This window comes from Musca domestica, unplaced genomic scaffold (assembly GCF_030504385.1).
Source record: "Musca domestica strain aabys unplaced genomic scaffold, Musca_domestica.polishedcontigs.V.1.1 253, whole genome shotgun sequence".
NCBI lineage: Eukaryota > Metazoa > Arthropoda > Insecta > Diptera > Muscidae > Musca > Musca domestica.
This window is the reverse complement of record NW_026712281.1, coordinates 476811-489970: the sequence shown is the minus strand read 5'-3', so window position 1 is coordinate 489970 and position 13160 is coordinate 476811. Positions and strand designations below refer to the sequence as shown.

The 13160-nt window shown below is 33.4% G+C and overlaps 1 protein-coding gene across 1 annotated transcript in view; it reads left to right on the top strand.

Annotated features, from left to right (window-relative positions):
* Window positions 1-13160, top strand: part of LOC101889564 (uncharacterized) — a 164796-nt gene that overhangs the window by 78912 nt on the left and 72724 nt on the right. The window contains exons 7-11 of the mRNA XM_059123878.1: window positions 1241-1532; window positions 1713-2060; window positions 8246-8982; window positions 12236-12373; window positions 12476-12610. Of these exons, the coding sequence (XP_058979861.1) occupies window positions 1241-1532; window positions 1713-2060; window positions 8246-8982; window positions 12236-12373; window positions 12476-12610 (1650 nt within the window). The remainder of the gene's footprint in view (window positions 1-1240; window positions 1533-1712; window positions 2061-8245; window positions 8983-12235; window positions 12374-12475; window positions 12611-13160) is intronic.

The window sequence follows — 13160 nt, the reverse complement described above, 5'->3', positions numbered from 1 at the left end:
GGTATATGCCTCCTATATATTAGTTCCCTCTGAAACTCAACTATAACTGCTCTAAAGCCAAATGTTGATAGGTGGTATGATCTACTTCAAATAAATTCTTTTGTTACGGGAGCTCTACTAAATATGCATAGTGGTGTAGGGTATCATATAGTCGACCCCACCCGACTTTTGACTTTTCCTTACTGTTTTTTTTTTTTTTTTAATATTTGAACCAATTTTTTAATCTGTATTTAGATTAAAAATATCTACAACTTGCCAAAAATTACGCATTTTTATATACCCAAGCTACTGGGGAAAAGCAATTATAAAAGGCTGATAAAAACATAATCTCAAAGCATTAGCACGAATGATAGGTCATTGTCGGGTTGGAAGATTTGGCTTTGAGAATTTTTAGGACCTTTTTAATAAGTCTATTAATTTTTCCTACATGAAATCACTTAAAAATAATTTAATTCCAATTACATTTCTTGCATGTTTATTTTTCTATTTTTTTTTTTTTTTCAATTATTATTTTTCACTACCACAGTGTAACGAATTCACATCTCAATGCATTTTTCCTAAATTTGATGTCTATTGCAAATCCAAATAAAAAAAAGTTTCAACTACGTATGTGTTCTCTGCCAACAAATGTGCGTTTATTTAATTAAATATTTCTAAATAAATAATAATATGATAACATTTTCGGTGTAAGCCTGGAAACTTTACTCTAGACTAAGCTTTGTTTTCTCTATACGAACTGGTAAAGAAAAAAAATTTCTAAACAAAGAATGAAGACATCTACGAAAAGGATGTATCTACCAACTCTACATCTCTATAAAACAAAAAAAACTTGTAAAAAATGATTTCTTTATTTTCTGTTAATTTTGCAAGGATTTACTAACCCAGTGAAGTAGAAGATTTTTTGTTTGTGTTTTATTTATTTTTTGGTTTTTAATTTTAAGATGAAAAATCAACCAAGCTAAGTGTCTTTGTCAAAATCATGTTTATAATCGAAATTTTATCCATTCCCATTATGTATTTACAAAACCAAAAACAAAAATCTCAAAATTGCAAAAAACAAATAAAATCACTTTTGCAATTTCACCCTCACTTGACCTCAACTATGACCCGTATCCCAAACCTCAAACAAATCTTCCATACATAATGAATGACCAACCAAAATTCCAAAACCTCACCACCCAAAAAACAAATGCAAAAAAATCGAAAAAAAACTTCGCCCTCAAAAACCTCCCCAAAATAGCAACCGGTGAATTGGCAAATATCGGCGGATAATGCTCGCATGATTGGTCATATGATATTAAGAAAATACTATGATGGCGAAGATATTTTAGGCTTAAAAGTTCTGGGTGGCCAACCTCTACCCTATGATAATAGTCAAGCCGTTGGCGTAGCTGGTGGTAATAATGGAATTGGTGTTGGTGGTGGTAGTGCTGCTGCCGTTGCTGCAGGTGCCACATCTGTGAGTTATGGTGCTATTGTGGAGAAAGTCAAACGTGGATCGGTGGCCGACACAGAGGGTCATATTCAACCAGGTAAAATAAAACAACAAAAGCCAAAACAACAGCACAATGTCCTAAACGCAAAAAAACAATCTTTCTTTTTTTTCTCATCCCCTGCCTTGACACCCACACACTTTTACATAAATGCATCTCACACCTTGACCCCCCTCCCACACTATGTACTCTCATAATTCAACTGGATCACTGGAACAGGCGATGAAATTGTCAAATGGAATGGCCATGTCCTACAAAATAAAACCGCCGACGAAGTCTATGATATTATCGACGAAAGCCGTTTGGATGCCCAAGTTGAGTTGGTGGTCTCGCGGCCCATTAATGCTTCCACATCGACGTCGTCAACAACAACAACAACACCGGGCACATCTGCCGCGTTGGCCACCAGTGCCAGCTTGTGCTCCACTTCAGTGCCAAATGCTGTTAATGCAACGGCCGCGTCCACTGCCACAACGGCAATACGCAAAGTACCGAGCAGTACGCTGGCCAGCTACATAGCCGGCAGTGCTGTGGTCAGCAGTGGCGGCCGTTATGTTCAACGAAAAGGTATTTAAATATATAAGAGTTGAAAATGATTAATGTGTGGGTGTATTTGTATGTGATTTTCGGGAAAGGGAGGGAGTATTTTTCTGAAGGATAATTATAAAAGGAAAAATAATGAGATATTGGGGGCAGAGGGAACTCAATGATACATGCTTCAATTAGAACAACCTGCAAGAGAAGTGGAGTAAACTTTCAAAAATAAATAAAATTCAAGAGCTTTTTAAGCAAAGCTTTACTCAGAGTGTTTGAAGTTTGTCTAAAACGTTTAATGGGTTTTCATATTATTCGTCCAGGATCGAAGCTTTTACAATTATATGCAAAAGACGTTAAGCTTTATTTTATTTTATATAAATAAGGTGTAGAATCAATTCCAAAGCTCCCAAAGTTAAATTATTGCTAGAGTTCAATTATTGATTGACCATAATAATATGAACATGTGATCATTTTTTTGCAATTGTATTAAAAGCTTTATCAACATAACGTAAGAACATTGTAATATTATTACAATCATTTGAAAGCTTCTCTAAAAATAAGAAAATTTTCATTTTTTTTTTTTTTCTTTTAAAAATTTAAATGTAAAATGTCATTATTTTTCTACAAATGTCAGGAGAATCGTCCGAAAGTTCCCAAAGAACTTCATTTTAAGCATAATTACGGAATCATCCGATCAATTTTCTACAATAAATACAAATATATGAGCTCTTTGAACCTTATCGAAATCATGTTTAAGCCTTATTCGATACATAAAAAGTTTCACTTGATCAATCTTGTGTCAGAACTTCGACCAAGCTTTTATCTCTTTTATACAAATGTTTGACGAATCCCCCTAGCTTTTAAAAGGGATTTAACCCTACCACATTGAACATTTGCTCATTGTATGTGGAACATTCACAGAAGCTTTTTTTACATTATGTGGGAGCTTTTTTAATATAATGAGACGTCTGTGTGAATAATGTGTCTGTGTTTGTCGGAGCTTTAACGACTTTATCCCAAATACGCAAAGCTTTATTCTTTTTTACACAATTGTTCGGAGAGCGATCCCAAAATTCCCATAACATTTTCTGCGATTGTTAACAATTTCATCATTTAACTTTTTCGAATCGAAAAACTCATAATAAGCTTTACTCAAAGCATGAACATTTTTTTCTAAATAACGATAACGACGGTAATCATGTGCTTACAATTTTTTTTTTTTCAAATTTATACATTTGACAATATCTCATTGTCAAAATCTATATTCATAAATCCCTTGTATGCACACAAAATCAGAGGTGGGAACTGTTTTTTAAGCATTGAAATTTGACAAGGTAAATTACAGAAAATTCAGAGCTGGGAATGCTAATTTGAAATGGGGTTACTTTTATTTCATTGTACCATGGATAATATGTTCCCACATTATTCATCGTATATCGAATTTTTTTTATTCAAATGTTTGTAGAGCTACCACATATTTCTCAAAATAGACCTTATATATTGATCATTATAACATGAATATTAGTTAATTTTCTTCAATGCAATTTTAAAGCTTTATTTCTACTACATGTGAGCTTTTTTGAATACCATCGAAGTGATCTGAAATCTTTAAACAGGGCATGGAAATTATTTAAAAATAAAGTTATATATTTTCCAACATTATCCATCTGGTGTCGAAGCCTTAGAGCCGTTAAGATATAAGCTTTATTATCGGCTTTTAAATGTATGGAAAAACATGTCAGATTTCCCAACAGGACTTGAATTATTTATTGATCTAATTAACATATATATTTGATTTCTTTGTCAAATTAATTGAACGTTTTTCACTCAAGGCAGAAACAGTTTGTCTAAATTAAGCTCAATTTATCCGAACTTAATCCATTTTGTGCTGAAGCTTAAACCATGTTACTCAAAAGACTTTAAGCTTTTTTTAAGTCGTGCTAATGTAAAAAATCATCCCAAGAATTGACCGTTATGAGACGAAAAGTTTATTACATGCCTGCAATTACAATCAAGGCTTTATTAAAGAGAGCTTTTTTAACATCATCGAAACAATGTCAGAGCTTTATTTAAAAGAAAGGAATGCCCGCCGAAATAACATAAAATCGGTTTCAAAATTATTTATCCTATCTTGGAGATATTACGCTGTTATTCAAGAGACCTTGAGTTTTCTCTCTTTAATCCAATTGTTATACAATTAATCAAAATGTCGTCAAATTGTACCCCTTATCTCTTCTACCCATATTACGATGGGGACATTTATGTTGTTTCCAGATAAGGTGAAATAATAATTTTTTCCAGATTTAGTAAAATATTTATCCCTGTTTTGCAGATATTTGAGTTAATTCTTCACACCTACCAAATCACGCGCGATCGCTTATTGTTTTCAGAAACATATTATCTTCCCAGTTTTCCCAAATTCAGTAAGAAATTTTTCAATATCACAGGTCAGGCAATATCTTCATTCGGTCTTCTCAGATTTTTACCTTTTTACGTCTTACGAATGTAATCCACGTTAACCAGATAATCTATGGTAGATATATTATATTTATCCAAAAGAAGCTTGAATGCTACCTACGAAATATTAAGAAATATATCCTTGTTGTCCCAAAATTAACAATTTACAAGCGATATCTAAATAAACTTAGTATAGAATCCACCTTATATAAATTAAGTTCGAATAGGACCCATTTTATTTAAAAAATTCGAATAGGATCCACGTTAATCAAAATAATAAGCTCGACTTAAATGACAGAAGAATAGGAACCACGATGTTCAAATAGGTTCTACTTGACAGAAATGAAATTATAAATTAGGATCCACTTGGTCAAAATGAAAGTAGAAGAGGATCCACATTTCCAAATGTAGTTAAAATATAATCCTAGTTATGAAAATCCTGATTGAATAGGACCAATGTGATCCACCTGATATTAGAATAGGATCCATTGTTTCCATATGAAGTCTGAATATAATCCACGTTATCCAAATGAAGTTTAATTAGCATCCACGTTATTACAAAGAAATTCGAATGGAATCCACATTTTCCATCTGATGTTATACAAAACCACATTGCCCAAATGAAGTACAATCAGAATCCACTTAATACAAATGAAGTTAGAATAGGATCCAAATTATCCACATGAAGTTAGAAGTATAATTTTTATCCATTATTATTACTCGGATCCACATTATGCCGTTGAATTCATGCAAATTAGGTTATTAAAATCAATTTAGAATAGATCCTGGCTATACAAATTTACTTAGAATAATACCCATATGATCCATTTGAAGTTAGAATAGGGTCCATATTTTTATCGAAATGAAATTAAATCGGATCCACATTATTACAATGAAATTCTAATCCACTTTATGCAGATAAAGTTCAATTAAGATCTTAGTAATACAAATGAAGTTAGAATAGGATCCACGTTATACGCATGAAGTTGGAATTATAATTATTATCCATTATTATTAATAGGATCCACCCTGACCAGTTGAAGTCTGAATAGGATCCAAATTAAGTTACTGAAATTATCCACATTGTTAAAATTTGTTTCGAATAGGATCCTCGCTACACAAATGAAATTAGAATAGAATCCCCATTGTCCAATGAAGTTAGAATAATACCCATTTGAAGTTAGAATAGGGTCCATACTTCAATAGAATCCACTTTATTACAATGAAATTCTAATAGAATCCACTTTATGCAAATGCAGTTCTAATAAAATCAGCCTTAGCGAAATTAAGTTCAATTAGGATCCATGTAATACAAATGAAGTTAGAATAGGATCCACGTTAACCACATGAAGTTGGAATTATAATTATTATTCATTATTATTAACAGGATCCACGTTATCCAGTTGAAGTCGGAATAAGATCCAATTTATCCAAATAATTTAAAATATGACCCACGTTGTTAAAATTAGATACGAATAGGATCCCTGACATGGAAATGAGGAGCAAATAGATTCCATCATAGCGAAGTAAAAGTAGAATCCACTTTATCCATATAAAATTAAAATACCCTCCAAGTAATTAAAATGACTTTCGAATAAGATCCACAAATTGTGGAATTGAAGTTACAAAAGCATCCACATTATTCAAATGAAGGTAGGATGGAATCCACCTCATCCAAATTAATTTAATATAGATTCAATGTTTTTCAAATGAAATTGGGATGGAATCCACATTAACCAAATGAGGTTATAATAGTCTCCATTACAATCCACATCGTCTAAATGAAATGATAGTGTTATACACTTTATTCAAACGAGGTTGTTATTTTTCCATGTCATTCAGATGTAATGATAATGTGGATAAAATTATCCAAATGAAAATAATATCAACTCTAGTAAAATTTACTTACAATGTGATGCACATTATTCATTTGAAATTGGATTTTTTTATCCACATTATCCAAATAAAGTTTGAATGTAATTCACTTTATCCGAATAAATTATCCACCCTTACCAAACGAGGTTTGAGTGTTATCTTTTTTATCCAAGTGACATTTGGACGTATCCAGGCTATCCAAATGATGTTTAAATGTTATCCATTTGCATTACATTGCCATGTTATGTTATCCACTTTATCCAAATGTGAATGTTAACCACATTATCCAAATTTTATGAATGTAATCCAGAAAAAAATTAAATTCTATCGACGTTAAGCAAACGAAGCTAAACAGTTATACACGTTATCTAAAACAAGTAAAAAAGCTGTAGGTTCGGCCGGGCCGAACTTTGAATACCCTCCACCATTTGGGACGAATTTGGCAATTTTATAAAAAATAAAATCCGTTAAAAATTCTGTTAAAATCCGAATGTAGCTTTTACATTATGGTCTATACGACGACATCGACCAGCATAGGTAACTTTTCTCATAAAAAAAATCGGTGAATAATGTAGCTAAAATCATCAAAATACCGAATATAGGGAGGTACCGTTATATGGGGGCTATACGAAAACGTGGACCTGCACAAACAATTTTCTGTCATAGGCTAAAGCAGCCATTAAGCTATATCAGTCAGTAAAAATGTTGTAAAGACAACAAACTACCGTATATCGGGAGGTACCGTTATATGGGGTCTATACGAAGACGTGGACCTGCACAGGCAATTTTCCCTAATAGGCTGTAGCAGCCATTACGAACATCAAATACCAAATTTGGAACCATTCCGGTGAATAATGTAGCTAAAATCATCAATATACCGAATATCCGGAGATACCGTTATATGGGGGCTACACCAAAACGTGGATCTACATGGCCTATTTTCAATACCAAAAATTCTGCAGACATAACATACATTTGAGTAAAATTGTATCAATCTACTTCAATTCGTTCGGAAGCTAGATTAATTTCCACAGACGGACAGACGGAAAGACGGACTGACGGACGGACATCGCTAAATCGACATAGAATTTTTTGCTGATCAGGAATATATATACTTTGTGGGCTCGAAAATGTATAATTCGGAATGACAAACTTAATATGCCCTCCATACTATGTTGGAGGGTATAAAGGACGTTAAAGTATTATCCACTTTATCCAAAACAAATTAAATTAGAATCATCCCAATTTCATATTATTCAAATGATGCTAGAATATTATCCACCTTATCCAAACTAAAATATTTTGGTTAAGTTATCCAAATAACCTGGGAACACTGTTTATACTCTTCCAATAACTTTAGAATTTCATCCACGGGAATGTTGATGGCCAACCTAAAATTCTGGGTGTTAAGACGTATTTATTGAAAAGAGCAATTGATCCGCCTCATCCAAATGACGTATATTATTTACAATATAATTGAGTAATCGTATTTTCATCATAACTCACTTCCATTTTCATGGATAAAAGTCTGATCGGATTAATAAAAACAAAAATCAGTATTAGATTTTATATCAACACTAATTCGGATAAATAGGTTATAACCCATTTGCAAATATGGCAACAGCTTTAAACACAAAAAATAACGACAGATCAAGACAGACAAACTATGATAGCAGTCAACGAATTGCTTGACTTGTTCCAACGTATATTAAGTACACAGTTATACCATTAGCTATATAGCCTCACAATTTATCTTCAAATAATTAATATCCCACTTTTTTGTTCTATTTTTTAATTTCATTTTCTTTTGCAATACTCACCACTGTGCAACGTCTCAAAAACAAAACAAAATACTCACCATTTACGCAACTCACCTCAACCAGCACCCTTAGTTGATGACATAGAAGTTCATCGCGACAAGCCGAGCGTACTCATAACCTCGCCTGGATCGCCCGATTTTCATGCCAACACCAGCAGTGGCGGTAGTAGTAGTGGCGGCGGCGTCGGCGTTCTTAACCTAAGACATAGTGCGAATGTACGCAGCTACGAGCCAGGCACAACAACATCGTCGGCCGCAGCAGCAGCAGCTCAACAACGTTTGGGACCAAAACACTTGTCGAGTGCCGCCAGCACCAGCAGCAATCAGTCGGTTAGTAGCTGCAGCAGCGGTAGCAGTAGTCACACATCCCACACAGCACCACCGCATCGACCACCGACAGCGTCATCGGCATCATCGCTTCAAGGCGGAGCAGCAACTACGACGGCGGGCCATCATCATCACCATCATTGCCATCAAATACCACCACCGTCATCGCATTCGCCGTATACATATGGCTCAGGTTTGGGACCACAACACCAGCATCAGCACCAGCAACAACTCCTCCTTTTGCAACAACAGCAGCAGCAGCAGCACCAACAACAGACGCAGCTACCCCACCACCATCAGCAGCACGCCGCACTGGCTGGAGCTATGGTTGGGCCCATACCCGCGCACATTGAAGGTGAACTCCAGATGAAATTGGGCTACGATCAAACGTCATTACAGTTGATTGTAACGATTGTTTGTGCAACCGGTTTGACGTTGCGTCAGACGGGTGCGGCCAGAAATCCTTATGCAAAAGTAAGTAGCTAAGTTTCGTTTGTCTTTGCTTTGTTTTGTTGCAACTGCTACAGAAATGCTCAAGGAAATTCGTTATCCTGTTTATCCAAGTGTAGTTAGGTTATTATCCGCGTTATCCAAGTCAACTGAAATATGTTATCCGCTTTACTCAAGTCTTATCCGCGCTATCCAAATAAAATAAAATGTTATCCGCGTTATCCAAATTTGATCAGAATATTATCCGCGTTATGCAGATGAATTATAAATGTTATCCACGTTATCCAAATGACGTTTAAACTTTATCCGCGTTATCCAAATGAAGTAAAAATGTTATCCGCGTTATCCAAATTTGATCAGAATATTATCCGCGTTATCCAGATGAATTATAAATGTCATCCGCGTTATCCAAATGACGTAAACATTATCCGCGTTATCCAAATGAAGTAAAAATGTTATCCGCGTTATCCAAATTTAGTCCGAATATTATCCGCGTTATCCAGATGAATTATAAATGTTATCCGCGTTATCCAAATGACGATTAAACATTATCCGCGTTATCCAAATGAAGTAAAAATGTTATCCGCGTTATCAAAATTTGATCAGAATATTATCCGCGTTATCCAGATGAATTATAAATGTTATCCGCGTTATCCAAATGACGTTTAAACATTATCCGCGTTATCCAAATGAAGTAAAAATGTTATCCGCGTTATCCAAATTTGATCAGAATATTATCCGCGTTATCCAGATAAATTATAAATGTTATCCGCGTTATCCAGATAAATTATAAATGTTATCCGCAGTATCCAAATGATGTAAAAATGTTATCCACGTTATCCAAGTAGTGATTAAATTTTATCCGCGTTATCCAAATTAAGTTAGGGGGTATTTACGATATCCAGACTTAGTTAGAGTATTATCCGCGTTATCCAAATGTTATCCACGTCATTCAAGTGATAATTAAATGTTATCCGCGTTATCCAAATTAAGTTAGAAGGTATTTACGTTACTCAAAATTAATCAGAATATTATCCGCGTTATCCAGATGAATTAAAAAGGTTATCCAAATGAAGTAGAAATGTTATCCACGTTATCCGAATGAAGTAAAAATGTTATCCAAGTTATCGAAATGAAGTTTGAACATTATCCGTGTTATCCAAATGAGGTAAAAATGTTATCCGCGTTATCAAAATTAATTTAGAAGGTATTTACGGTATCCAAATTTAGTCAGAATATTATCCGCGTTATCCAGACTAATTAAAAAGGTTATCCACGTTATCCAGAGGAATTAAAATTTTTATCCGCGTTATCCAAATGAAGTAAAAATGTTATCCGCGTTATCCAAATTGAGTTAGAAGGTATTTACGGTATCCAAATTGAGTAGGAATATTATCCCCGTTATCCTGTCGAATTAAAAAGGTTATCCAGGTTATGCAAATGAATTAAAAATTTTATCCGCGTTATCCAAATTAAGTAAAAATGTTATCCGCGTTATCCAAATTAATTTAGAAAGTATTTACGGTATCCAAATTTAGTCAGAATATTATCCGCGTTATCCACACGAATTTAAAAGGTTATCCAGTTGAATTAAAATGTTTATCCGCGTTATCCAAATGAAGTAAAAATGTTATCCACGTTATCCAAATGAATTAAAAATGTTTATCCACGTTATCCAAATGAAATAAAAATGTTATCCACGTTCTCCAAATGAAGTAAGAATGTTATCCGCGTTATCCAAATTAAGTTAGAAGGTATTTATGGTATCCAAATTTAGTCAGAATATTATCCGCGTTATCCAGACGAATTCAAAAGATTATCCACGTTATCCAGATGAATTAAAATTTTTATCCGCGTTATCCAAATGAAGTAAAACTGTTATCCGCGTTATCGAAATTGAGTTAGAAGGTATTTACGTTATCCAAATTGAGCCAGAATATTATCCACGTTATCCAGTCGAATTAAAAAGGTTATCCACGTTACCCAAATGAATTAAAAATTATATCCGCGTTATCCAAATTAAGTAAAAATGTTATCCACGTTATCCAAATTAATTTAGAAAGTATTTACGGTATCCAAATTTAGTCAGAATATTATCCGCGTTATCCAGACGAATTTAAAAGGTTATCCACGTTATCCAGTTGAATTAAAATGTTTATCCGCGTTATCCAAATGAAGTAAAAATGTTATCCACGTTCTCCAAATGAAGTAAGAATATTATCCGCGTTATCCAGATAAATTGAAATTATTATCCACGTATTCCAAATCAATTAAAAATGTCATCCACGTTCTCCAAATTAAGTAAAAATACTATTCACGTTATCCAAATGAAGTAAAAATGTTATCCGCGTTATCCAAATTAAGTTAGACGGTATTAACGGTATCCAAACTTAGTCATAATATTATCCGCGTTATCCAGACGAAATAAAAAGGTTATCCACGTTATCCAGATTTACTAAAATGTTTATCCGCGTTATCCAAATGAAGTAAATATATTTTCCACGTTATCCAAATTAAGTAAAAATACTATTCACGTTATCCAAATGAAGTAAAAATGTTATCCGCGTTATCCAAATGAAGTAAGAATGTTATCCAAGCTATGCAAATATAGTTTGAACATTATCCCCGTTATCCAAATGAACTAAAATTTTTATCCGCGTTATCCAAATGAAGTAAGAATGTTATCCAAGCTATGCAAATATAGTTTGAACATTATCCGCGTTATCCAAATAAAGTAAGAATGTTATCCACGCTATCCAAATTAATTTAGAAGGTATTTACGGTATCCAAATTTAGTCAGAATATTATCCGCGTTATGCAGACGAATTTAAAAGGCTATCCACGTTATCCAGATAAATTACAAATTTTATCCAAATGATGTAGAAATGTTATCCGTGTTATCCAAATTTAGTCAGAATATTATCCGCGTTATCCAAATGAAGTAAAAATTTTATTCGTGTTATCTAAATGAAGTTTGAACTTATCCAATTTATTCAAATGTAGTTGGAATATTATCCGCGTTATCCAAATTCAGTTGGATGTAAACATATTATCCACACTATCCAAATAACGATTTTATTTTATCCGCGTTATCCAAACTATCGTTTTATGTTATCCACTTTATCCGAATGAAGTAAAATATTATCCACGTTATCCAAATGTTGATTTATTTTTATCCACATTATGGCAATTTCAATTGCATTTCTGTAGCATGGCCTATAAGACCTTAGGCATCAATAGTATTAATCCTTTTTTACTTCTCCCCTCTTTCCCTCAGGTGTTCCTTTTACCCGATCGTGGTACAAAATCCAAAAGACGCACGAAAACATTAGCCAGTACCTGTGAACCACGTTGGGGTCAAACATTTATTTACAGTGGTTTAAGGCGTTGCGATTTAGCCGGCAGATATTTAGAGGTAATGCCAGCGAGATTCTGCGCAAAACAACAGCTATTGGATAGACCAACCGCTTGGAAACTTATTAAAATTTCGCAATATTTTCATACCAAAAAATTTTAGGTTACTCTATGGGATTACGTGCGTTACGGTGCTAATGACTTTATCGGCGAAGTGGTTATTGATTTGGCCCATCATTCATTGGATGATGAAGCGGATTGGTATAAATTACAACCGCATCAGGATACCTCATATCTCGTATGTTCACAATAAAAAAAAAAAGTTTTTTTGGTTTTGGTTTTTATTTTGAATTTTAGTTCCTTTTTTTTGGTTTTGGATTCTTGTGAAATATAAGTGTTTTAGAGAACGTAATTGTTTAAAGAAAAAAAAACTGATGATAATGTTAACGAATGTAAATGTTAAATGATTCTAAGAGGTCTATAACGACAGCAGCAGTAACAATAAAATGGAGATAATCAATTTTTTTAATCGGCCCTTAGAGGGCCGTTGTTATTTGAAAAAAAAATTGCTTCACTCTCAGTTGGAACTATTTTTGAAGCAATTTTTAATATTTTTTTGCAAAATGGAAATACTGTGGAACATGACAGAATTGGATTTTTTTATCCTGCTATGAGAGACACATACTTTATATGTCTCCCCCTATTTTTCACTGTATTCCCCCAGTTTCCTTAGAGAAATTCCAATTTTTCAACACTCCATAAAATGAGTTGGTTTTGAAGGGAAATAAATTTTACTAGAAAAAAAATATGAATTTTTATTATTAAAAAAATTAAAAAAATTTCAATAT